Source organism: Pristiophorus japonicus, chromosome 6 (genome assembly GCF_044704955.1).
Source record: "Pristiophorus japonicus isolate sPriJap1 chromosome 6, sPriJap1.hap1, whole genome shotgun sequence".
Lineage (NCBI taxonomy): Eukaryota > Metazoa > Chordata > Chondrichthyes > Pristiophoridae > Pristiophorus > Pristiophorus japonicus.
This window is the reverse complement of record NC_091982.1, coordinates 235,204,009-235,231,424: the sequence shown is the minus strand read 5'-3', so window position 1 is coordinate 235,231,424 and position 27,416 is coordinate 235,204,009. Positions and strand designations below refer to the sequence as shown.

The 27,416-nt window shown below is 47.4% G+C and overlaps 1 protein-coding gene across 1 annotated transcript in view; it reads left to right on the top strand.

Moving 5' to 3' along the window:
- Positions 1–4,589: 4,589 nt before the first annotated feature.
- mindy4b (MINDY family member 4B) overlaps positions 4,590–27,416 on the top strand; it is an 85,995-nt gene continuing 63,168 nt past the window's right edge. Inside the window, exons 1-3 of the mRNA XM_070882404.1 lie at positions 4,590–4,702; positions 9,224–9,251; positions 22,463–22,642. Of these exons, the coding sequence (XP_070738505.1) occupies positions 4,590–4,702; positions 9,224–9,251; positions 22,463–22,642 (321 nt within the window). The remainder of the gene's footprint in view (positions 4,703–9,223; positions 9,252–22,462; positions 22,643–27,416) is intronic.

The following is a 27,416-nucleotide window of genomic DNA, read 5'->3' as shown; positions in this document are numbered from 1 at the left end:
CTGCAGTAAACAGTAGCACTCCTAGCCCCTCCCACCGAGAGAGTGTTACCCACTATGACTGGAAGATTATGCTGATCGGGATAGATGAAGTAGGGTGGGAGGAGGCATGTGTGGAGCATAAACACCGGCACGGACCGGTTGGGCTGAGTGGCCTATTTCTGTCCTGTAATTTCGATGTAATAGACAGGCAGCTGGAACCTTGATTTTAATAGGTGGGTGAGATTCCAGCGGGGATCCTCGCCACACATATCCGGAAATCAGACGTGCACTGCCCAGGATTTTCTGTCCATTAAAAACGAATGGATGGCAGTAGGTGAGCCTCTCTGCCAGCAGCACAAAATTGGAAAATTAGCACAAACATCTTCATCTGCAAAACAGCACATCCGCCAGTATAACACCCCCCTCAGTGCTGCATTGCAGTGCCAGCCAAAATGATGTGCTCAAGCCCTTTTTAACGGGGCCCAATCCCACAACATTTATGAACCAGAGTTTCATCAAAATGATGCGCTTTAAGAAAAATTTTATCCAATCGCCAAAGAAATTAATATAACATGAGCCGCGACTCAATGGGTAGCACCCTTGCCTCTGATGTCAGAAGGTTCTGGGTTCAAATCCCACTCCAGAGACTTGAGCTCAAAATCCAGGCTGACACTCCCAGTGAGGGAGTGCTGCACTGTCAGGGGCGCCATCTTTCGGATGAGATGTTAAACTGAGGCCTCCATCGGTCCTCTCAGGTGGACGTAAAAGATGCCATGGCACTATTTCAAATTTTTTTCTTGCAAAACTGTTTTGCAAAGCAGTGTACCGCATTAAGTATAGACACAGCCTAAATGCTACATTCTTTCCTGAGCTATAGATCTCTCGGTGATACCTGGCACACGGAATCCATCACCGGCTGAAAATATAAGCCTGCCTCCTAGGCCTCTGACGCTACACAGGTGGCCCAGAGTGATTCCGCTCGTGGATTTTCCTCTCCCCTGGTGAGATTATGGACTTAACTCCAGCGCTTACTCACAATAACATGACTAAACTTCCGGAGAATGCCGTGGGCCATCCTGTCCGCTGTGGCACTGCACACTGCAGCGTTGATGGGCCGCCACACAAACAGTAAAGTGCCTTTAAACAACAACTTACACTGGAGTCTCCAGGAATTAAAGATTAATCTTCAAGTCACTGCTGCGAGGAACACCCGGGAAGAAAAGTCAGAGCGGGTATTAAAAAATATATATTTTTTTCTTTGAACACTTTCATTGATCAGCTTTAAAGATATTGGAGATGTCGGGGCAGGGGGGGGGTGATTGCTGTTTGACCGGGAGGGGCAATTGGAGTCACGAGGTCATGTGATTAAACCTCCAGGAATACACCAAAGAGTTGGCAATCCTAACTTATACATGCATAGCAAAAGTGATGAAGCATCACCCAGCAGGGATAAGCGCTAGGGGGAGGTGACCAAGGGCGAGGTTGAAGAGACAGGTCTTCAGAGGGCTGTTGAAGACAGAGAACGATGAAGTAACGGGGGGGTCTCCACAGAACAGGGGCATGATGGTGGAGTGGAAGGAGAGGGGCCGTGTATTAGTTCAGATGCGGAAGAGAGAAGAATACAAGCCAGGATGTAGGGTTGGAGGAGGTTGAGTAGGTAGGAAGGAGCAAGGTCATAACTGAATTTTTGTAGATTAAGGATTTTGAAATCAAACCAAGTGATTCCCATCTCGTGAATATTTTCCACCTCTAGATTGGCAGTTAGAGTCAGTGTTTTATCATTCACTCGTCGCGACCCTAGGATTAGGGCCTTATTACACAATCCTCAAAGCAGGCCAGTTCACATCCACTTCAACATTATCCACGTTCCTGAACTGCAGACCAGCTCAGGCCTTGCACACCACCTGCTGGTCAGTCCAGGTAAGAACATAAGAACATAAGAAATAGGAGCAGGAGTAGGCCATACGGCCCCTCGAGCCTGCTCCACCATTTAATACGATCATGGCTGATCTGATCATGGACTCAGCTCCACTTCCCTGCCCGCTTCCCATAATCCCTTATTCCCTTATCGGTTAAGAAGCTGTCTATTTCTGTCTTAAATTTATTCAATGTCCCAGCTTCCACTGTTCTCCGAAGCAGCGAATTCCACAGATTTACAACCCTCTGAGAGAAGAAATTCCTCGTCATCTCAGTTTTAAATGGGCGGATCCTTATTCTAAGATTATGCCCTCTAGTTCTAGTCTCCCCCATCAGTGGAAACATCCTCTCTGCATCCACCTTGTCAAGCCCCCTCATAATCTTATACGTTTCGATAAGATCACCTCTCATTCTTCTGAATTCCAATGAGTAGAGGCCCAACCTACTCAACCTTTTCTCATAAGTCAACCCCCTCATCCCCGGAATCAACCTCGTGAACCTTCTCTGAATTGCCTCCAATGCAACTATATCCTTCCTTAAATACGGAGACCAAAACTGTACGCAGTACTCCAGGTGTGGCCTCACCAATACCCTGTACAGTTGTAGCAGGACTTCTCTGCTTTTATACTCTAACCCCCTCGCAATAAAGGCCAACATTCCATTTGCCTTCCTGATTACTTGTTGTACCTGCATATAACTTTTTGTGCTTCATGCACAAGGAGTCCCAGGTCCCTCTGTACTGCAGCACTTTGCAATTTTTCTCCATTTAAATTATAATTTGCTTTTCTATTATTTCCACCAACGTGTATAACCTCACATTTTTCCACATTATAATCCATCTGCTAAATTTTTGCCCACTCACTTAGCCTGTCTATATCCCTTTGCACCACCAGTACCATTACAGCCATGGAAATGGCCTCCCACGGTGTGGCAAAGGTTACATGTAGATTTTGCTGAGCTAGAAGGACAGCAATTGATCATTGTGATTGATAACCATTCGAAGTGGGTAGAGGTGTTTCCAATGTGGAAAACAGCAACAAGTAAAACACTAGACAATTTGCGAAGATTGTTTTCTTCATATGGCCTCCTAGAAGAAATTGTGTCTGATAATGGGCTGCAATTTAGTTCAGAAGAATTTGCACAGTTCACAAGCAGAAACGGTGTGAAACATATCAAAGTTCCACTGTACCACCCTGCTTTAAATGGTGTGGCAAAACGTGCCCTCATCAAACAAATGTTAGATCCACATCCAAAGAAATGACAGTTGTCATTGGATCACAAACTAGCAAACTTTTTAATTACTTATCGTAATACTCCTCAAATAATTACTGGTAGAACACCAGCAAAGTTGTTTCTCAAACGACAGCCACAAACCAGGTTCTCGTTGTTAAAGCCGAACTTGGCACAGTCAGTAGAAGAGAAACAATTAAGACAGAAAGAGAATCATGATAGAGGTAGAGTAAGAGAGAGAAGTGTGAAATTGAATCAGAAGGTTAGAGTGAAGACCAAATCAACATAAATGTTTAAGGTGGTTACCAGGAAGAGTAGTGAAGATATGTGGCCCTCACACATATTTTGTCAAGCTGTTTGATCATGGAAAGGTTAGGCTTGTTCACATTGATATTTTACCTACAGATGTGGAAGGAGTGAAAGTTGGAATGATTCGATTATTTCTGACTCATCAGATAGTCTTGTTACAAGTAGAGTACGAGTAGCGAATCCTACCTCAGATGTATTAGAAACAAGTCCAAGAGAAAGTCAGAATTTAAGTCTGACTCAGAGTCAGGCAGACAAACAGTCTGAAGTTGTAGAGAGTCCAAATGTAGATCAAGGGTTGCCCTTGGAGAAAAACTCTCCTCCTGCTAGAATGACACCATGTTTGGAAAGTTCTGTTCGAGAGCGAAGGTATCCTCTTCGAAACAGAAAATCAGTGATTAAGCTTGATTTGTAAATATGGCAAAATAAGTCCATATCTTTAGTTATGTATAACCATGCAAGTTATGTGTGATGATTATTTGTTATGATTACATCTTCATTAAGGAGGGAGAAGTGTAATAGAGCTCCCCCTAGTGGACTACTGCTCCACCTGGTGGACAACCGATTTAATTCAACTGCTGATGTAAATACAATAAAAGGATCATGTGACAAAGTGACAAGTTCCTGCAGAGCCATCTTGTAGTCTGTGTGTTTTTGATGTCGTGAAGAATACTCTCCTTTTTTTCTTCCTTCCCTCCATCCCTGATGGCAATGGCTCATGATGTGGTACAGAGGGAATGTTCTCAACACTCTCCAACTGGATATTTTACCATGGAAACGCAATCACTATGTAACTAAAACAACCCGCTAAATGACTTGTTGCTTGAACGTAATTAATTATCTATCTGCGTGAGACCAGATACATCTTTGTGAATGAGAAATCTCTGCCTTTCTCTTTACTATTCACTTGGTGATGGCAGGGGAGAGGAGCACTATTCTGACATGCAGTGAATTATTTAGCGTAATATGATAGCGTGACTGAGCTCCCAGGGCCATCTTGATGTCAGTCTAAGGTTTGCAATTTAGCCGATCACTGATAATGCGCCGTGTTAAATACAAAAGTCAGGCTGACTGACATTAGGACAAGTCCTGGGAGCTGGAGGAACCTGGATCTTCTGCATTGAGAGCAGTGCTAACTCGCAAGGTGTAATTCACAGATGGACAAGAGCCTGGGCAATCGTGACCACCACTTCAGTGAGTGCGATTTAGATGCGATCACCAGCAAGATCAGTGACCTAGGCAAATGGAGAGATATCTTCAGCCAAAAAGGGTAAAGCAACGTTTTCTCTCCTCCTTCACAACTGTTTATCTCCAGTTTCTGCATGACGCTGTCGCCTCTATAGTACCCCCAAGACCCTTGTCTTTTCCTCATTTACCTGTTGCCGCTCAGCAACACCATAAAATTATGAGGGGCCTAGATAGAGTGGATAGGAAGGACCTATTTCACTTAGCAGAGGGGTCAATAACCAGAGGGACATAGATTTAAAGCACTTGGTAGGAGGTTTAGAGGGGATTTGAGAAGAAATGTTTTCACCTAGAGGGTGGTGGGGGTCTGGAACTCACAGCCTGAAACAGTGGTAGAGGCACAAACCCTCACCACATTTAAAACATAATTGGATATGCACTTGAAGTGCCGTAAGCTACAAGGCTACGGACCAAGAGCTGGAAAGTGGGATTAGGCTGGATAGCTCTTTGTCGGCCGGCACAGACATGATGGGCCGAAATAGCCTCCTTCCGTGCTATAAATTTCCATGATTCTCTGATAGGTGTTCAACATCCATAGATGTCTGAGGTTAACACCCAACTCTGCCTCTCTGCCCACACCTACAACTCTGCAACTACTTCTGTGTTGTCAGGACATCCAGTCATGGATGAGCAAAAGTTTCCTCTAGTTGAACATTTGGAAGACCAAAGCCATTCTATTCGGTTCCTGCCAAAACCTCTATGCCCTTGCTCCCGACTCCTTCCTCCTCCTTGGTTGGTCATTCAAGCTGAAACCAACCTTGGTGCATCGCTGAACCCTAACCCCATATCCTGTGCATTAACGAGACCGCCTACCTGTACCATCACAATATTGCCTGCTTCTCTCATTAGCTCCCCACCAGGGAATCCCTACCCACACTTTTGTTAGTTCCAGACTTGGTCTCCACGAAATCCCACGTCCCTGGCTACCAAAGCTCTACCCTTCATGAATTTCAATTTGTCCGAAACTTCATCGCTCGTATCCTATCCTGTGCTAAGTACCATTTGCTTAACCTCGCCAGCTTCCATTGGATTCCTGTCCACCAACACAACAAATTCAAAATCTTCATCCTTACTTACAAGTCCTTCAGTTGCCTTGTCCCACCTTACCTCTGCAACCCCCTCCAGCCTGACTTTCCAGCCCCTATGACTCTTGCTTTCTGTACACGCCCTCGCCGCCCACCATTCCATCTTCAGTTGTCTCAGCCCTACTCTTTGGAACTCCCTTCCTAAACCTCTCTGCCTCACTACTTCTCTACCACTGTTTCTCTCTCTCTCTGTAATCTCCTCCAGCCCCAGAGATGTGTGCTTCTCTAACTCTGCTTTCTTGAGCATCCCTGATTATAATTGATCATGATCAGCCATGATCATATTGAATGGCGGTGCAGGCTCGAAGGGCCGAATGGCCTGCTCCTGCACCTATTTTCTATGTTTCTATGTTCAACCATCGGTGGCCGTGCCTTCTGTTGCCTAGGCTCCAAGCTCTGGAACTCCCTGCCTAAACCTCGCCACCTCTCTACCTCTCTTTCCTCCTTCAAGACCCTCCTTAAAACCTACCTCTTTGACCAAGCTTTTGGTCACCTGTGCTAATTTCTACTTATGTGGCTCGGTGTCAAATATTTTAGCTCATAATACTCCTGAGAAGCGCTTTGGGTCATTTCACTACGTTAAAGGAGCTATATAGGAGCAGGGAGGTCTTACTGCAGTTGTACAGGGCCTTGGTGAGGCCTCGCCTGGAATATTGTGTTCAGTTTTGGTCTCTTAATCTGAGGAAGGACGTTCTTGCTATTGAGGGAGTGCAGTGAAGGTTCACCAGACTGATTCCCAAGATGGCAGGACTGATATATGAGGAGAGACTGGATCGTCTGGCCTGTATTCACTGGAGTTTAGAAGGATGAGAGGAGATCTCATAAAACATATAAAATTCTGACGGGACTGGACAGGTTAGATGCAGGAAGAATGTTCCCAATGTTGGGGAAATCCAGAACCGGGGGTCACAGTCTAAGGATAAGGGGTAAGCCAATTAGGACCAAGATGAGGAGAAACTTCTTCACTCAGAGAGTTGTTAATCGTGGAATTCCCTACCGCAGAGAATTATTGATGCCAGTTCGTTGGATATATTCAAGAGGGAGTTGGATATGGCCCTTACGGCTAAAGGGATCAATGGGTATGGAGGGAAAGCAAGAAAGGGGAACTGAGGTGAATGATCAGCCATGATCTTATTGAATGGTGGTGCAGGCTCGAAGGGCCGAATGGCCTGCTCCTGCACCTATTTTCTATGTTTCTATATAAATACAAGTTGTTGTTGTTTAAAAGCCTCCTCAAATTCTATCTTTACGACCACCTCTCTGGTCATCCCCTCTAACTCTTCCACTGCTGCTTGGTATGTCTTTCTCCGCTATGAAATGCCTTGCAATGTTTACTGTGTTAAAAGATGCTGTAGAAATGTAAATGTCATTCTTGAAATTAGTTCATTGATACTTTCTGAGGAAAATATCATTCATCTCAGTAAACTGAAGATACGTCATCAGCAATAATAAAATATGATAAATATCCGCATTTAATAACTCTTAATGCTCTATAAAGCCTGCCTGTCCAAGGCTTGAATGCTGCCCCAGTATCTGGGAGGTTTTTCCAACACCGACCATAAATCCTCCCCTTTCCCTGCTCCGAAATCTGGCCCCAGTAAATATCGGGGCCAAACACTCTGCTCCAGCATCTGTGATGGCTGACAGGGCAAGTCCCTGGAGTAAATTTGAATCGGCTGATTTAATTGGCTGCAAGGGACATGTGTGCCCCCAGCCAGCAAATCACAACAACAACAACTTGCATTTATATAGCGTCTTTAACAGAGAAACAACATCCCAAGGTGCTTCACGGGAGGGCTTTCAGACAAAAATTGACACCAAGGAGTCGTTCGGAGAGGATACAAGAAAAGGCTTAGTCATCTGATGAGTGATCCTTCTCTCAACTCCTACCTCCATCGCAACCTTTTTTGTCTTTGTCGATGTTATGGTCATAACTACTCTGAATATTCCCCTTGTGTTCTTTTGAAACACCAAATGCAGCATCCGGTGAGCTAGTCTCACTGCATTTTCATTCATAGATGGCTGACTTGCTAGAGCCGGGAGAGAAACTCCTCCCCACTGTTAATATTGGGGCTAGGAATGTCCTCCAATTTGAAATGATTGCCTTAACCCCCACTTCTTTCAACCTACCATCCAAGGCTGTGCCTTCTACTGCCTATGCCCCAAACTCTGGAACTTCCTTCCTGAACCTCTCCGCCTCTCCAACCTCTCTCTCCTCCTTCAAGACCAACTTTAATTCCGAGATCTCTGACCAACCTTTTGGTCACCTTTCCGAATGTCTCCTTGGTGTCAATTTTTGTCTGAAAGCCCTCCCGTGAAGCACCTTGGGATGTTGTTTCTCTGTTAAAGATGCTATATAAATGCAAGTTGTTGTTGTTGTGATTTGCTGGCTGGGGGCACACATGCCCCTTGCAGCCAATTAAATCAGCCGATTCAAATTTACTCCAGGGACTTGCCCTGTCAGCCATCACAGATGCTGGAGCAGAGTGTTTGGCCCCGATATTTACTGGGGCCAGATTTCGGAGCAGGGAAAGGGGAGGATTTATGGTCGGTGTTATATATGCAGACTATAGATATACTCTCTGTATAGTCACTGTATAGTTACATAAGATGGAGACTTGTTAACTGAGGTACTGTCAATAAGGTTTACACTGTGTATACACTATGCTGGCACCACTAGAGGGTGCAACTGGTGGAGACCGGGGTTTTCTGCCCCTGTGGCAGAGGCTGTCCACCAGAGGGCACTGCAGTGGGAGACCTGAAGGTCACCTGCATAGGTGTGCAGGGCCCAATATAAAAGGCTGCCCACCATGCTTATGCCTCACTCTGGAGTTACGAATAAAGGACCAAGGTCACTACAGTTTGAGTACAACACAGTGCCTCGTGGAGTCATTCATAAGTGCATTACTGACATAACAGTCAGGATCCCTAAAAACCATGATGTTTCAACCCCATGGCGTGCCTGTTCTTTTTTTTGAACAGTTTCTCCGCCCGGAAGCCAGTCTGATTGACATTATGGTCGTAACCATAATATCAATGGTTATGGGTTGAAGTCCCACTCCAGAGAATTGAGCATATCATCTAGGCTTGACACTCCAGTGCAGTACTGAGGGAGCGCTGCACTGTCAGAGGTGCTGTCTTTCGGATGAGACGTTAAACCGAGGCCCCCGTCTGCTCTCTTGGGTGGATGAAAAAGATCCCATGGCAGTATTTCGAAGAAGAGCAGCCAAGTTCTGATCCAGCTGGCAGGCTCTATGTGTGAGACCGGCATCTGTTGATTCGCTCTGTGATACTTGTTGACACATTTTCGTCATTTAAGCAATGGCTTCGATTCTGCTCTCTGCTTTCTGCAGCCAACCAGGTGGAGATGGGGAACTCTTCATATGGGCAAATTACGGCAGGAAATTTTCCTGCAGCTTTCCATTCTAAATTATAATATTTGCTTTGTTTTTGATTTGCAGATTACCGTTCAAGGACACTGATGTGAAGGTAAGTGATTTAAGCAAGCTGAGTATCCTATCATATCCACATCAAAGCAGTCAGTCATTATGAATATTTGTGAATATTTTCATTCTGATGGCAAAAGCCAATTAACATTCGGATGCTTGCCTTTGCTCTGCTCTTGAACCACAGCAGAGCACAATCTTAATTTCTCAATCGTTGTTATTCAGCTAAGTTAGAAACCTCAGTTAGCCCCACCGGAGTAGGGTAGAATATGTAGCTCTCACTCCCCAGGGCAAGGGCTGGAGTAGCAATGGTCCGAGGTGGTGCCTTTGCATTAGCCGTGGCTCAGTGGGTAGCACCCTTGCCCCTGAGTCAGAAGGTAGTGGATTCAAGCCCCACTCCAGAGACTTGAGCACATAATCTAGTCTGCATGGTTGGAGGTGCCATGGGACATTAAACCGAGGCCCCATCTACTCCCTTAGGTGGATGTAAAAGGTCCCATGGCAGATGTGAGTACCCCAATGGATGTTGACCCAGTATTTAATGACCATATTGTAATCTCCACTCACGAGTATTGGACAAACCAGGGCTCAAACCCTTCACCTTCATGACTCAGAATTAGGAGCGGCAGGAGTAGGCCATACGGTCTCTCGAGCGTGCACCGCCATTCAATAAGATCATGGCTGATCTTCAACCTCAACTCCACGTTCCTGCCCGATCCCCATAGCCATTGATTCCTCTGGAGTCCAAAAATCTATTTATCTCAACCTTGAATAAACTCAATGACTGAGCATGCACGACACATTATAAGAATGCTACCACTAAGCCAAAGACTAACCCCCCCCCCCCCCGCCCCCCGGAGGTATAGCTGGAGCCTCGTCACTCTAAATTGAGGGGTAAGTAGAATATGCTAATAGAGTTAGATGAGATAGGGTGGGAGGAGGCTCCTGTGGAGCACAGACCAGTTGGGCCTCATGGCCTGTTTCTGTGCTGTAAATTCTATATAATTCTAGAGCTTAAAGCAAACTATGAGCAATAGAAATAGAGACTGGGTGTAATGGTTTGTCAGCCTAATATGCTTTTATCTAGGTCTATTAATAAACTCCTATCATGGTAAATTGCTTATTGAAGAATATGTAGACTGCCCACCATGTTGGCTACCATTCTGGATCTATCTGCAAATTAATTGGTAAATGATACAAATAAAAACACAAGTGTCTGATGTGTGGAATCCCAGCTCCATGTTTACGAGTCTGGGGGCCATTTTGACATTGGGCGACAGAGCACAACTTTATAAGAACATAAGACATAGGAGCAGGAGTAGGCCATTTGACCCCTCGAGCCTGCTCCGCCATTCAATAAGATCATGGCTGATCTGATCTTGGCCTCAATTCCACTTTCCTGCCTGTTTCCTATAACCCTTGACTCTGTCTATCTCAGCCTTGAATATATTCAATGACACAGCCTCCACAGCTCTCTGGGGTAGAGAATTCCAATGAATCATGATCCACTGAGAGAAGAAATTCCTCCTCATCGCCATTTTAAATGGGCGACTCCTTATTCTGAACCTATGCCCCCGCGTTCTAGATTTCCCCACGAGGGGAAACATCCTCTCAGCATCTATCCTGTCAAACCCCCTCAGAATTTTATGTTTCAATAAGATCACCTCTCATTCTTCTAAACTCCAATAAGTATAGGCCCAACCTGCTCAACCTCTCCTCATAAGACAATCCCTTCATCCCAGGAATAAACCTCGTGAACCTTCTCTGAACAGCTGCCAATGCAAGTATATCCCTCCTTAAATAAGGAGACCAAAACTGCACGCAGTACTCCAGGTGTGGTCTCACCAATACCCTGTACGTTGTAACAGGACTTCCCTGCTTTTATACTCCATCCCCCTTGCAATAAAGGCCAACATTCCATTTGCCTTCCTAATTACTTGACCTGCATGTTAACTTTTTGTGCTTCATGTATGAGCACACCCAGATCCCTCTGTACCGCAGCATTCTGTAGTCTCTCTCCATTTAAATAATATTTTGCATTTCTATTTTCAATGGGAGTTAAAATTGGGAGAGATGATAAACGGGCAGCTGATACAATATCGCAGGTTTTGCACTTTCACCTAAAGTCAAAATTACTCACCGTAAAGACTAACTTACGAGAAGTCTGTACAGCTAGAGTTTTTGTTTGGCTGATATGAAGTGCGCACTCTCTCTGCTCGTCCCTACAAGACCATCAGCAGGCCGGGGCCATTGGAGGGAGCAGCGTGTGGCTGCATACCACTGCAGGGAGCAGCGCTTGCTGTGCAGGAGGGCGACGGCTGCGAAGCCAGGCCGCTGATTGCAGCGCGGGCAGGCACAGCAGGAGGGGCGAAGGAGCGGCAAGAGTCCGTAGAGGGAAGTGACCGGGGCCCAGGAGAGGTGTGAATCTGGGGCCCAGAAGAGCCGAGGGCCCAGGGGCAGCACGGGCCAGCCCACACTGCGATATGTGTGCGCACAGGGTCCGTGCAGCAGAGCTGGTCTCCAGTCGTCTTGGTTAATCCTTGCCACTGGACCAAGACCTAGCTCTGTCAAGCCCATGTGGTGGCTGGTGTGCAACAGTCACCACACGTTAAAAAAATCCAAGCACAGGCATCTTCCACCCTTCAGCATGTAGTTGGAATCTGTAATATTAGGTCCTTCATTGAAACACCTGTGAACTCATCCCTTTTTGGCATGGAAGCAAGTCATCCTCATTTCGAGGGACTGCTTATGATGATAATGATGACTCTCTGCACAAAAACACAACCTGCTTAGAGTTTAGGCAAATGTTGGCAGAGTATGGTAGCATAGTGGTTATATTACTGAACTAGTAATCCAGAGGCCTGTATTAATAACCTGGTGATATGAGTTTAAATCCCACTATGGCAGCTGGGGAGATTAAATGCACTTAATTAACTAAATCTTGTATAAAAAGCTAGTGTCAGTCATGGTAACCATGAAACTACCGAATTGTTGTAAAAAACCATTTGGTTCACTAATGTCCTGAGGAAATTTACCGCCCTTACCCGATCTGGCCGACAGGTGACTCCAGACCCACAGCAATGTGGCTGATTCTTAACTGCCCCTCTGAAATGGCCCAGCGAGCCACTCAGTTGTATCATCATAGGCAGTCCCTCGAAGCGAGGATGACTTGCTTCCATGCCAAAAAGGGATGAGTTCACAGGTGTTCAATGAAGGACTTAATATTCCAGATCCCGAACTACATCCTGAAGGGTGGAAGATGCCTGTGCGTAGATTTTTTTTAACGTGGGGTAGCCATTGCACACCAGCCACCACACAGGCTTGACAGAGCTAGGTCTTGATCCAGTGGCAAGGATTACCCAAGATGATTGGAGACCAGCTCTACTGCACAGACCTAGTGCGCACAAATATCGCAGTGTGGGCTGGTCCGTGCTGCCCCTGAGCCATTGTATAAGGTCTTCTTGAATATTGAATTAGATTTGTTATGTACACCTGTCTTTTGATCACTGTTGAGTCAAATTCTATACCCTGCTGATTTTTATGGTTATACAGTTTTTTTGTTGTTGCAATAAGGTGTAATCCAACAGCATATTTATTAAATTAATGACTCGGAATGTGCGGTTGTAATAACGGCGAAAATGTCAGTGTTCGCCGTTTTCACTATGCAAAATTGACCACCACCTTCTCAAGGGGCAATTAGGGATGGGCAATAAATGCCAGTCTTGCCAGCGATGCCCACATCCTGCGAATGAATAAAAAAGAGATAAGGATTTTCAAATGTGCAGGGTAATGCTAGAATTTTATCTGTTAAAACTGTGCCGTTGCCAAACGCTTCACATTGCTTGTTCAGCCTGAACCACTTTGAAGTGCCATGACTGTTGTTCTGTGAGCAAGCATGGCAGCCAATCTGCGCACAGCAAGATCCCGCAACAGCAAATAATGGCCGGGAATTTCCTGGAAACTTGCACATGACGTGAAGCCATTTTCCAGCACAAATGATTGAAGAAAATAACGGTCTAAGTGAGTGAAGTGAGGGCTACCTGGAATATTGTGTTCAGTTTTGGTCTCCCAATCTGAGGAAGGACATTCTTGCTGGTGAGGGAGTGCAGCGAAGGTTCACCAGACTGATTCCCGGATTGGCGGGACTGATATTTGAGGAGAGGCTGGATCGACTGGGCCTGTATTCACTGGAGTTTAGAAGAATGAGAGGGGATCTCATAGAAACACATAAAATTCTGACGGGACTGGACAGGTTAGATGCAGGAAGAATGTTCCCGATGTTGGGGAAGTCCAGAACCAGGGGTCACAGTCTAAGGATAAGGGGTAAGCCATTCAGGACTGAGATGAGGAGAAACTTCTTCACTCAAAGAGTTGTTAACCTCTGGAATTCTCTACCGCAGAGAGTTGTTGATGCCAGTTCGTTCGATATATTCAAGAGGGAGTTAGATATAGCCTTGACGGCTAAAGGGATTGTTGTGTATTGCTCTGGTACATTAAATGTATGATAAGTACAATGGTGCACCACAGAGGGCGCTGTGGTGGGAGACCTGAAAGTACCTGCACGAGGCAGTATAAAAGGCTGGCCACCACACCTGGGAGCACTCTGGAGCTGTTCAATAAAGGACTAAGGTCACAGCAGTTAGATCAACACCAGACTGTGTGGAGTCAGTGATTTGTGTGCTACATACATCATATTGGCGACGAGGAAGCGGACGAACTCCACGCAACCATGGCTACTCTGGGCTCACTAAAGGATTTTACCGTGGGCAATGATTGGGAGGCCTTTACAGAAAGGCTCGAGTACTACTTCACAGCAAATGACTTGACGGAGGACACGAACGCACTGAGAGAGAAGCGTAAGGCGATATTGCTTTCCAGTTGTGGCGATGAGGTTTACTCGTCAGAGATTTGCTGGCACTCGCGAGCGCCAGGGACAAGTCATATGAGGAGCTGGTCGCACTCATTCGTGACCAGTTGAAACCGAAGGAGAGCATCCTCACGGCCAGATACAAATTTTACCATCACTGCAGACCCGAGGGCCAGGATGTCACCAAATATGCTGCAGACCTCAGGAGACTCGCGGCGCCGTGTGATTTTGGGGCACACCTTGACGAGGTGCTGCAGGACGTTTTCGTCATGGGGATTGGCCACGAGGGCCTCCTTCACAAGCTGCTAGCCACGGAACCCACAGTCACCCTGACAAAGGCCATCACCATCAGCCGGGCATATATGACCTCGACGTGTAGCACCAAGCAAATGATCCACACAGTCTCGAACCCGGCAGGCGCTGTCCACAGGATAGCGCCCACCACGGACAAAACTGCAGAACGTGGCTCTGCCCGGGGCAGAGAGCATGGACCTCGGGGTCCTGGAGCTCAGAGTCCGCTGAGGGGGGCCAATCAAGCAGCACCATGCTGGCACTGCGGAGAAAGCCATGGGGCTCACCGGTGCAGGTTTGCAGAGTATACGTGCAATACCTGCCACCTGAAAGGCCACCTTCAGCGTATGTGTAAAAGAAATCGGACTCACCGTGTGGCTGAGGTGATGGGGGATGATCCACTGTTCAGCGAGGAGCAGGCAGAAGAAGATGAGGTGTTGGGACTGTATACGTGCACCGATGATTCGCCCCCAGTGATAATGGAAGTAAAAATTGACGGAGTCCCAGTGAGTATGGCAGTGGATACGGGATCGGATCCGTCGTTGATGAGTCAGAGAACTTTTGATAAACTGTGGGGTAACCCAGCTCCACGACCCAAGCTGGTCCCGGTCACGGCAAAGCTGCGTACTTACACCAGGGAACTAATACCTGTTCTCGGCAGACCGGATGTACAGGTATCTCACGGGGGCGAGACGCACGGTTTACCTTTATGGGTCATTGCAGGCGATGGGCCAATGCTACTCGGCAGAAGATGGATGGGAAACGTCCGTGGGAGCTGGGAAGACCTCTTCACTCCTCCACAGACTGCTGCTCCCCGGGTTTCCAAAGAGCAGCGCCAACCGAGCTGGAGCTGCAGCAGTAGCCCAGAACTCCTGGCCCCAAGCAATCCTGCAGCCTCAGCCTCCACTCAAGGTTACAGGTGCGGGCCCATTGCTGGGGTGTGGGCTGGCGGGGCGCTGCGGTCCATCGATGGCCGGCGGACCCACGCAGCTGACAGTCTGGCGGCGGCAGCGGCCGCGATGGTGGCGGCCACGTAGGCAGCAGGAGAGGTGGCCGCAGGAGGGGCGGCCACGGTGGGAATGGAGACTGCGGCAACGGCGGGCGCGGCAGCAAGCAAACTGGCGCTGCCGCTGATGTTTGTTGTTTCTCATTCTGTTAACAAAATGCCGCGCTGAGTTTGAGAGCGCCAGCATCGAATATTTCCAGCAACGCCAGAGGAAGAGGATCTTGGACAAATGCCTGAAACCTTTCCCAAAAACACTGCAAAATTCCCTCTCCCCACCTTCTGTGTTTCCCTTTCCCTCCTTCCGTGTTCCTTCTTCTTATTTCCAGGCCAGCTGAACACCTAAGATGGGGGCGCCCAATGGAAGCCTCGTGGGAGCCACAAGATGGCGTCTTAAAAGGGAAATGCTCCCGGGCGTCTTAAAAGGGCCTCACACCACTGCGGTCCCCACATAAATTCTGTCATGTATTCAACCAGCATTGTAACCCATGTATAATCTGACCGAAGTTGTACACTGTGAGAACACTGACCACTAGGTGGTGAACTTGTGGGAGACACTCCTAACCGAGATATAAAAGGGGAAGCTCCACCCATTTCCATCACTTGAGTGCAATGAAATAAAGGACAGATCACAGAATGACCTTCTCTCAAGCATGGGCCTCGTGTGCATTTATACTGTATAGTAAGAACGTATCAATGGCGACAAAAAACTGGGATTTAAACCACGCGAGCATGGCCACTAGCAGAACAGACGAGTGGTACTGTGTTAAGGAATGATTGGGACAGAGATTCAACATTGTTAAAGCAGCACACAGTTCTCCAGGCAGACAAGGGCAGTCGGGCATGCCCCAACATGTAGTTGAACCCAGAGGGGGAGCTCGACAGAGACAATGGCAAGCTGAACAGCGATTCACGCCATTGCAAGGGACAATGCGGCCAGTAATGGGGCCATCAATAACTGTTAATGGCGCACTCAAGGGCAATAACAGGGGCAGTCAGGGACGATCGACTGGCAACGGACCTTTTGTTTCAAACAGCAGCTCATGCTGGAGGCGTGGAGGCAAACATTCAGCCGGAGTTTGCAGAGGTGAGCAAAATACTTGCAGAAATTGCAGAAATGAACGCTGGGGGAAATCGCTGGAAGCTGAAGTTCAGCGAGTTCATGTGGAGCACGTATACAGTTCATACACCAGGACGCCACCGATAATGATGAAAGTGCTCCTCAATGGCATCCCAGTGTCAATGGAGCTAGACACGGGGGCCAGCCAGTCCCTGATGGGTATCAAACCGTTCGAAAAGTTGTGGGCGTCCAAGGCCAGGAGGCCAAAATTATCGCCGATTGATGCACAGCTACGGACTTACACAAAGCAGATCATTCCAGTGCTAGGCAGCGCCACGGTAGTCGTGACCCACAAAGATTCAGAGAACAGACTGCCACTCTGGATTGTCCCAGGGGACGGTCCCGCACTGCTGGGGAGGAGTTGGCTTGCTGTCATGAACTGGAAATGGGACGATGTCAATGCAATTTCCTCTGTGGAGCGAGTATCATGCTCACAGATCCTGGACAAATTTGACTCATTATTTCAACCCGGCATTCACATAAACCCGGACGCCAGGCCAGTACACCACAAGGCCAGAGCGGTGCCGTACGTGATGCGGGAAAAGATAGAAGACAAATTGGACCTCCTGCTGAGGGAAGGCATCATCTCGCCAGTCGAATTCAGTGACTGTGCGAGCCCGATTGTGCCAGTACTCAAGGCGGATGGGTTGGTCAGGATATGTGGCGATTACAAGGCCACCATCAATCGGGTGTCACTCCAAGACCAGTACCCGCTACCGAGAGCGGAGGACCTCTTTGCGATGCTATCCGGTGGCAAACTTTTTTCAAAATTGGACCTGACCTCAGCTTACATGACCCAGGAGCTGGCGAGTGAGTCGAAGAAGCTGACCACCATCACGACACACAAGGGGTTGTTTGAGTACAACAGATGTCTGTTCGGGATTCGCTCGGCCGCCGCGATCTTCCAACGAAATATGGAAAGCCTCCTCAAGTCGATTCCAGGGACGGTGGTTTTTCAGGACGACATCCTCATTACGGGTTACGATACTGAAGAACACCTCCACAACCTGGAGGAGGTGCTACGCAGACTGGACCGGGTAGGTCTGCGACTGAAAAAGGCGAAGTGCGTCTTCCTAGCTCCAGAGGTAGAATTCATGGGGATGAGGGTAGCAGCAGGCGGGATCAGCCCTACTGCGTCCAAGACGGAAGCGATCCAGAGAGCACCCAGACCCCGTAACACGACGGAGCTGCATTCATTCCTGGGGCTCCTGAACTATTTTGGTAACTTTCTTCCCAAATTGAGCACGCTGCTAGAGCCGCTACACAAAGGTCGCGAATGGGTCGAGGGGGAATAGAGCATGCAATTTGTTATGTTCCGACAATCTATTAACACTATATGACCCATGTAAGAAACTTGTGTTAACGTGCGATGCGTCGTCCTATGGTGTCGGGTGTGTGTTGCAGCATGTCAATGCCAAGGGTCAGTTACAGCCGGTAGCTTATGCCTCCAGAAGTCTGTCCCAGGCAGAAAGGGGCTACGGGATGGTAGAAAAGGAGGCGCTCGCATGTGTATATGCGGTAAAGAAAATGCACCAGTACCTGTTTGGCAGGAAATTTGAGCTGGAGACAGATCACAAACCCCTAACGTCCCTTTTGGCCGACAACAAGGCCATAAATGCAAACGCATCGGCCCGCATACAGAGGTGGGCACTCACGTTAGCCGCCTATGACGACACAATTCGGCATAGACCGGGCACCGAAAACTGCACCGATGCACTCAGCAGGCTCCCACTAGCCACCACTGAGGGGGCTACCGAACATGCTGCTGAGATGGTCATGGCTGTTGAAGCTTTCGGAAGCGAAGGCTCACCCGTGACAGCCCGTCAGATTAAAGTCTGGACAAATAAAGACCCGCTATTGTTTCTAGTCAAGAAATGTGTCCTGAATGGGGACTGGACAGCCACGTACAGGGCATGCCCTGAAAAATTTAAACCATTTCACAGGCGCAAGAATGAACTCTCGATTCAGGCCGATTGCCTACTGTGGGGAAACCGCGTAGTCATGCCCCAGATGGGCAGAGAGGTGTTCATCAGAGAACTCCACAATGAGCACCCGGGCATTGTCACGATGAAGGCAATTGCCAGGTCACACGTTTGGTGGCCGGGGATAGACGCAGATCTGGAACTTTGTGTTTGCAGGTGCAACACGTGTGCCCAGCTGGGCAATGCGCCCAGGGAAGCCCCCCTTAGCCCCTGGCCATGGCCCGCCAAGCCTTGGTCATGCATCCATGTGGACTACGCAGGTCCTTTCATGGGAAAAATGTTTTTGGTTGTAGTAGATGCCTACTCCAAATGGATCGGGTGTGACATTTTAAATTCAAGCACATCCTCTGCCACGGTAGAAAGTCTACGGGCAATGTTCGCCGCCCACGGTCTACCAGACAGCTTGGTCAGCGACAATGGCCCATGCTTCACAAGCAATGAATTCCAGGACTTCATGGCAGGCAATGGAATTAACCATGTTAGAACGGCACCGTTCAAGCCGGCCTCAAACGGCCAGGCAGAACGAGCAGTGCACATAATCAAACAGGGGATGCTCAGAATCCAAGGGGATTCCCTCCAATGCCGCTTATCACGCCTCCTGTTGGCCTACAGATCCAGACCACACTCGCTCACAGGGGTTCCACCCGCAGAGCTGCTAATGAAAAGGACGCTCAAAACCCGGTTATCCCTTATACACTCCACCATGAAAGAAATTGTCGAGAGCAGGCGCCAGTCACAATATGACTACCATGACAGGAATGCGAGGGCGTGATGTATTGATGTAAATGACCCTGTTTTTGTCCTCAACTAAGCTGCAGGGCCCAAATGGCTCGCAGGCACTGTGGTTGCCAAAGAGGGAAATAGGATTCTGGTAGTTAAAGTTACCAATGGACAAATCTGCCGCAAACATGTGGATCAAACAAAAAGGAGGTTCAGCAACCCCATAGAAGAAGCAGAGGAAGAACACAATGTAGAGTTCACTCCACCACAGGTGACCGAACACAGGAACCAAAGGGAGGAGAGCCCAGTCACTGTGGGCAGTCCGGACAGGCCTGAGGCACCGCAAACAGCAGACATTCAGGCCAGCACCCAACAATCGGAGCCCCAACTCAGGCGCTCTACAAGGAAGCGTAAACCACCAGAGAGACTCAACCTGTGATCCCAATAAGACTTTGGGGGGGGAGGTGATGTCATGTATTCAACCAGCATTGTAACCCATGTATAATCTGACCGAAGTTGTACACTGTGAGAACACTGACCACTAGGTGGTGAACTTGTGGGAGACACTCCTAACCTAGACCTTCAGATATAAAAGGGGAAGCTCCACCCACTTCCATCACTTGAGTGCTATGAAATAAAGGACAGGTCACAGACTGACCTTCTCTCAAGCATGGGCCTCATGTGCATTTATACTGTATAGTAAGGACGTATCAAATACTTTTGGACTTTTGTAAGGCTAGAGCGAGTCTAAGTGTGCTATGTGAATGTAGGATGATGGATTTATGACAAGAAATAATATTTTAATGCTGGGTGGTCACTGTGTTTAAAATAATGGACATGAATTGCGAATTACGACAAGAGTAATATTTCAATGCTGAATGGTCACTGTGTTTAAATTCAGGGACGTGGATCTGTGACTAACATTACCAATGGGTTAATGTGTTTTTCGATTTAGGGGATTCAAGCAACGGCTTTTAGAACTCGGTGGGGGTTGGGGGGAGCAATGATGTTGTGTGTTGCTCTGGTACGTTAAATGTATGATAAGTACAATGGTGCACCACAGAGGGCGCTGTGGTGGGAGACCTGAAAGTACCTGCACGAGGCAGTATAAAAGGCTGGCCACCACACCTGTGGAGCACTCTGGAGCTGTTCAATAAAGGACTAAGGTCACAGCAGTTAGATCAACACCAGACAGTGTGGAGTCAGTGATTTGTGTGCTACATACATCACAGGGATCAAGGGGTTTGGAGAGAAAGCAGGAAAGGGGTACTGAGGTGAATGATCAGCCATGATCTTCTTGAATTGTGGTGCAGGTTCGAAGGGCCGAATGGCCTGCTCCTGCAACTATTTTCTATGTTTCTATGTTTCTCAGTTTTTCAGTCAGTTTTCAGGTTACTCTGTACTTTCCTGGCACCGCTTTTCCGAGACCTCCGCCCAAACCCTCCAAAGCTCATTGACATAGCTCTACCCCATTCAAAACAGCAGCGAGCACAAATTTCCTGGTCTTGCGCCAATTTGCTGAATAAACTGAACCCGGCTGCGGTGTGTCGCTTTTTCCCGCAGTAACCCCAGGTTAAGGAGCCGAAAATCAGCTGGAGTTCTTGCTCCTTATCGCCATGCAGTAGCCACTGCTGGAATGCATAGAATCATAGAAAATTACAACACAGGAGGAGGTCATTCTGTCTGTACCGGTCGAAAAAGAGCTACCCAGCCTAATCCCACTTTCCAGCACTAGGCCCGAAGCCCTGTGGGTCACGGCTCTTCAAGTGCACATCCAAGTATTTGTTTAATGTGATGAGGGTTTCCGCCTCTTCCACCCTTTCAGGCAGTGAGTTCTAGACCCCCACCGCTCTCTGGGTGAAGCAATGTTTCCTCATCTCCCTCTAATCCTTCTACCAACGACTTTAAATCTGTGCCCCCTGGTTATTGAACGTGCATGCACGCAGATGTTGTATCCGGACAGAATCAGACTTGGCTGTGATGCCCATTGCGGGCGAATAGTTTCACTTTATAGGCTCAGACATGAACTTGGCCACCCAGCACCTGTGCAATCATACTCGAAGATCTTTGGCAAGAGAAATTTGACCTCATTGTTGCTGCTTATACATTGTGCATGATCGCAAAAAGTTAAGGTATAATTTAAAAAAGCAGAAAATGGTGAACTACAGTATGAACAGTTTAAAAATTACATGTAGAATATAATGTCACTTTTATATATGCAGATTATTTTGTGTTCTCTAAATCAAAAAATATTGGTTTTGTTTTATTTTGGTAATCTGTGAAAGGGAGAAAAATTAAATTACTTGTTTATTTTCTATTAATTATATAGCTTTATGTCGCTGCTGGATTTTAATGCAGTACCCAAAATATTTGAAAATAACATCTACAGCAAATGACAGAGCCGAAGAGAAGGAAGTTAAATATTACGGTAAAGTGCAGTACAGTGAATCATAGAATCATAGGAATTAATGGCACTGAAGGAGGCCAATATGCTCAAGTCTCTGAAGTGAGTTGGTTGAAGTGGTATAAGAAATTGTGAAAGGGACAAAAAAAAGATAATTCACTTTAACAATTTCATTTTTTTTAAATTAAAAATGGACGAGACTGTCTCTTTAAATTGCACATGCAAATCCCATGTCATTTGCACAAAGAAACACTGAATATTTAACATCAGTGATAAAATAGTCGACGACCCTCTTGCAGATTTTGGAAAGCTGAGCCAAATGAAAGTATTTCGGGGCCATTCACGCCTCGTGACATCTGGCAATTTATTTTCTCTCTCCCCATGAAGTGTCATCAGGAATTCAGCCCGCGTGTTTTCCACAGGCTGAGGTGATGAATGACGCTTCAATTGCCGGCAGCTCAGGTGCTCTCTGCTGCAACCCTCACATGGTCCGGGATTGGAGGGTAGAGTCAAAGAATAAAGCATCTTCCTAGGTTTCACCTGCCACACTGAAGCCCTTCATCCCCGGGTCGCGATTCTCTTTCACCCTGTTCCATAAACCATGGAATTGTGTAATGATGTATTGCAAGCCAAAGAAAGAGCAGGTGGTTCAACACAGAATTACATTGCGATATTGCAGGAGGAAGTTAAAAAGAGCCAGGGTGTAAGTAAAACTCTTTCCAGTCAGAATCTCACAGTTAAATGTAACTTGTATTTTTTTTTCTCTTTTCTCTGTTGGATCCCACAATAGATTGTGTTCTGCAAAACCAACTATTGTCAAATAAGACTTGGACAAGATAAGATCTACTTTATTCTGTTTTATCACAGAAATATCCGGACAGCCGCAAGGTGGAGGATGACAGTGAAGATGGGGCAGGGGCGCCTCAGTCGACCAGTGTCAAGTCCCGTAGCCACTTGTCCGCATTCAGTGCCCCCTACTCTGTGCCAAAAACGCTGGTTCTGTCTTCAAACCTCGGTGGTCTGCCCATCACACTGGAGGCGGCAGTGGTAAGCCTATCTACTCCCTGCAGGATTTTCTGGGGAAATAAGTTGGGGTTGAAACTGTATAGCATTTTAACAAAGAAGTGATGGAACGTAATCTCTGTCTCGATGAAATATCACTTAGTGATGCACAGCCGACAATAGGTGATATTGAACAATAGAGAAACGAGTTCATTGTATTTCTCTCTCCCTTTGAGGGCCAAACTGGTTCACTATTCCGCCTTGTGTTCCTCTGAGAAAAGCCTGCGTAAGTAGGTTAAATGGGTCATTGAATATATTTAAGGTGGTGATAGACAGATTTCTGAACGATAAGAGAGTCAAGGGTTATGGGGAGCGGGCAGCGAAGTGGAGCTGAGGCCAAGATCAGATCAGCCATGATCTTATTGGATGGCGGAGCAGGCTCGAGGAGTCAGATAGCCGACTCCTGCTCCTATTTCTTATGTAATGTGATCTTAATGATCGCATCTAACAATGAAAATGTTAAGACAATCAGCTGTGTTTCTCTGATGGGTCAATGAGCAGTCTGATAGGTCAGTGAGCAGGCTTATGGGTCAGTGGGAAATCTGATGGGTCAGTGAGCAGTCTGATGGGTCAGTGAGCAGTCTGATGGGTCAGTGAGCAGTCTGATGGGTCAGTGGGCAGTCTGATGGGTCAGTGAGCAGTCTGATGGGTCAGTGAGCAGGCTGATGGGTCAGTGGGAAATCTGATGGGTCAGGGAGCTGTCTGATGGGTCAGGGAGCTGTCTGATGGGTCAGTGGGCAGTCTGATGGGTCAGTGGGCAGTCTGATGGGTCAGAGAGCTGTCTGATGGGTCAGGGAGCTGTCTGATGGACCAGTGAGCAAGTGCACAAACCCAGTGTGGAACTGAGGCACAGAGAACAGGAAGGGGAAAAATAATCTGAGATTCCTGTTCTTGACCTTGGATGCGGAAGGCTCCACAGTCAAATAGCCTACTGATGCTCTCTGTCGAGGATCATAGTGAGGAATAATCACTTTAATGAGGTCCTGGAGATCAGCCAATGGATGCTGCCTCCCAGTGAGATTATACGCCTATGGTACAGAAGCAGACGCCTTTTTAAAACCCAGTGTTGTAGCTGAAATCCAGCTTTATAGATGATTGTTACAAATTAATGTTTGCTGCAGATATCTTTCTGGGATCAGTGGTGTCATTTGCCCCAGTAAGGCACCTGAGCATCTTCCTGTTGTAGGAGTCGAGCCATTCCGCCCTGTATCTACTTGTGTGATAGTGTAACCCTCAGATGTCACAAAATTGGATATTCAAGTCATTCACATGTGCATGGCCTCAGTGACCCCCATCTTAACAGGGAGGTGGGGAGGGAGCAGGTGAGGGGCGGGAGCTTTGCAGTGGGGAAACTCGGAAGAACGGGTTTCCCACAGATCCTTCCCGAGGACACGATTACCATTTTTGGAACCCATTTCCGGGCCTCAACCGGCCAGATTGAGAGGCTGGCTGGCTGTCAGGTGGTTAGGCCTTCAGCACCAGGCCCCAGTCAGGGAACGGAGAAGAGGGAGGGCGGGATTGGGAAGGGACATCAATGGGGTGCTCGGAGAAATTGAGAGTTGAGGGACATCGATGGGGGGGGTGAGGCTGGAGAGATCGGAGGTCAGGGGGTCATCGATGGGGTCCTGAAAGATTGGGGGTTGAGGGACGTTGATGTGGGGTCCAGAGAGATTGGAGGAGGCGACATCGATGGAGGGAGCTGGAGAGATCGGAGCTGGAGGGGAGTAGATCGTGGGGGGGCTCATGGAGGTCATGGGGGCAGGGGGGGGGGGCATCAGATTGCAGGGGGTCCGATCACTGGGGGGATCCAATCGCTGGGGAAATCCTCTTAGCCTTCTTATTTCTTTCAGTCTTTCCTGATGGGTATAACCTCTCAGTTCTGACATCATTCTAGTAAATCTTTTGTGCACCTTCTCAAATGCCTCTATATCCTTTTCATAATATGGAGACCAGAACTGTTCACAGTAATCCAAGTGTGGTCGAACCAAGGTTCTGTTCAGGTACAATAGGCCTGAGGTGTTGGGTATCTGCAGAACAATAGGTGTTAGGTATCAATTTATTAATTACTGAAACAAGCTAACAAATTGCCTATTATTTATAGATTATGAGGAAACAGTGTTAAAGTTAACTCATTAACATCTTAACTGCCGACCATTTCAGACCTTTTTTTTTACACTTGCATGGATACATTCGGCCATTTTAACTCTCGGGCCCTCTCAATCAGGCCTGACTCTCGCCAGAACCCAGCGTCAATGCCGTGGTGGGATTGGGTGTGCACAGCAGGCGTCCACGGCGAGGGATGCACACTATGATCCCTGGCAAAGGATGTCTGGGGGCGGAGGAGGAGGGAGGGGACGAGGGAAGTTCCAGAGGCGATCGGTGAGGGAGTGTGGGGGGAGGAATCCCAGGGAAGCAGATGTACTAAGTGTCCTTGTGGGACCCGCTGCCCCTTGCCGTTGGGCTTCCCAGGCGACGCCAGCACTCGGTACTGACTTCACGACATAAAGTCAAAATCACCTCGGGCTCTGAGTGATGTCATCAGATCCCGGTTCAACAAGGCCCTCACCGGCTGACTAAAGCGCACCTCCTAAAATGGTGCATGGCACGAGGTCAGAGATTTTAACCCCTCACTTGGCCTGTTACCGTCGGCCCTGAGGTGAGGGTCTGGAAGGGTTAAAAATCAGGCCTCAAGGTCCTGGAATGAGAAGGATCGCCGCTGTTCTCTGCTGCCATGCTTGTTCACTCCAGGCCCGCACACGGCGTGGAATTGTGACAATCGCTCTGGGTTAAGCAAGACGCACGGATTTACACAGCGTGACCACTGTTGGAATTCACAAAGGAAGCCTAACAGTAATTTGAAACTGATTCAGGCAAAACTCATTAGTTGCAGCTCGAATAAAGTGACTGTTCCTCATAATCGATTTCTATCAACTGCAACTGATATATATATCACACTAAAATGTTAACATTACTCTGAAATATTGGTGTGGGCACAGATAAACTGTCATTGTTGCATTAAAACATTTGCAGCCATTCAGCTGTCTAGGTCCGAAGCTCCGGAATTCCATCCCTAAACCTCTATACCTCTCTCTCTTCCTTTAAGGCACTCCCTAAAACCCTCATCCATGCCTTTGTTACCCCTAGACTTCATTATTCCAAAGCACTCTTGGCTGGTCTCCCAAGCCCTACAACACCCCCGAGATAGAAACATAGAAAGTAGGTGCAGGAGTAGGCCATTCGGCCCTTCGAGCCTGCACCACCATTCAATATGATCATGGCTAATCATGCAACTTCAGTGCCCCATTCCTGCTTTCTCTCCATGCCCCTTGATCCCTTTAGCCGTAAGGGCCACATCTAACTCCCTTTTGAATATATCTAATGAACTGGTCTCAACAACTTTCTGTGGTAGAAAATTCCACAGGTTCACAATTCTCTGAGTGAAGAAATTTCTCCTCATCTCGGTCCTAAATGGCTTACTCCTTATCCTTAGACTGTGACCCTGGTTCTGGACTTCCCCAACATCGGGAACATTCTTCATGCAGCTAACCTGTCCAATCCCATCAGAATTTTGGCGCTCCACCAATTCTGGCCTCTTGAGCATCTCCGATTTTCATCAACTGTTGGTGGCCGTGCCTTCAGCTGCCAAGGCCCCAAGCTCTGGAATTCCCTCCCTAAACCTCTCCGCCTCTCTACCTCTCTCTCCTCCTTTCATACGCTCCTTAAAACTGACCTCTTTGACCAAGCGTTTGGTCCCCTGTCCTAATATCTCCTTATGTGGCTCGGTGTCAGACTTTGCTTGATAACGCTCCTGTGAAACTCCTTGGGACATTTTACAACATTAAAGGTGCTATACAAGTGCAAGTTGTTATTAATGGGTAAACTTGGTGCATTTTGCTTAGAGTCAGCCTCGACGCTGAATTAAGTAGTCACAAAGGTTGAGTAGGTTGGGTCTCTACTCATTGGAATTCAGAAGAATGAGAGGTGATCTTACCGAAACGTATAAGATTATGAGGGGGCTTGACAAGGTGGATGCAGAGAGGATGTTTCCACTGATAGGGGAGACTCGAACTAGAGGGCATGATCTTAGAATAAGGGGCCGCCCATTTAAAACTGAGATGAGGAGAAATTTCTTCTCTCAAAGGGTTGTAAATCTGTGGAATTCACTGCCTCAGAGAGCTGTGGAAGCTGGGACATTGGATACATTTAAGACAGAAATAGACAGTTTCTTAAACGATAAGGGGATAAGGGGTTATGGGGAGCGGACGGGGAAGTGGACCTGTGTGCATGATCAGATCAGCCATGAGCGTATTGAATGGTGGAGCAGGCTCGAGGAATCGTATGACCTACTCCTGCTCCTATTTCTTATGTTCTTATTTAAAGTTCTCCCTGGTATTAATAATCACCCAAAACCCCAAACCTATACATGTTTGTTACAATACTGTTGACATTTGTCTTCTTACAAGCAGTTAAATGTCATCTGATACATGTGTACATGAGGAAGATTAATGTTTGGCGAGCGCAGCACATTTTCTCGGACAGGTTTATGAGCTTGACTAAATGGAGTTGAGTCCGAACACAGACATTGTATGTCCTGTGGTTGCTGTGGGTTTGCAGATGTTCCAGAAATCATTCATAGTTCTTGACAAGTTGCTGAGGAGGTTTGAGACGATTTTCTTTTAAGAAGTCGTGATTGAGGGATAAATATTGTCCAAGACACGGGGGTAACTCCCCTGCTCTTCTTCGAAATAGTGCCGTGGGA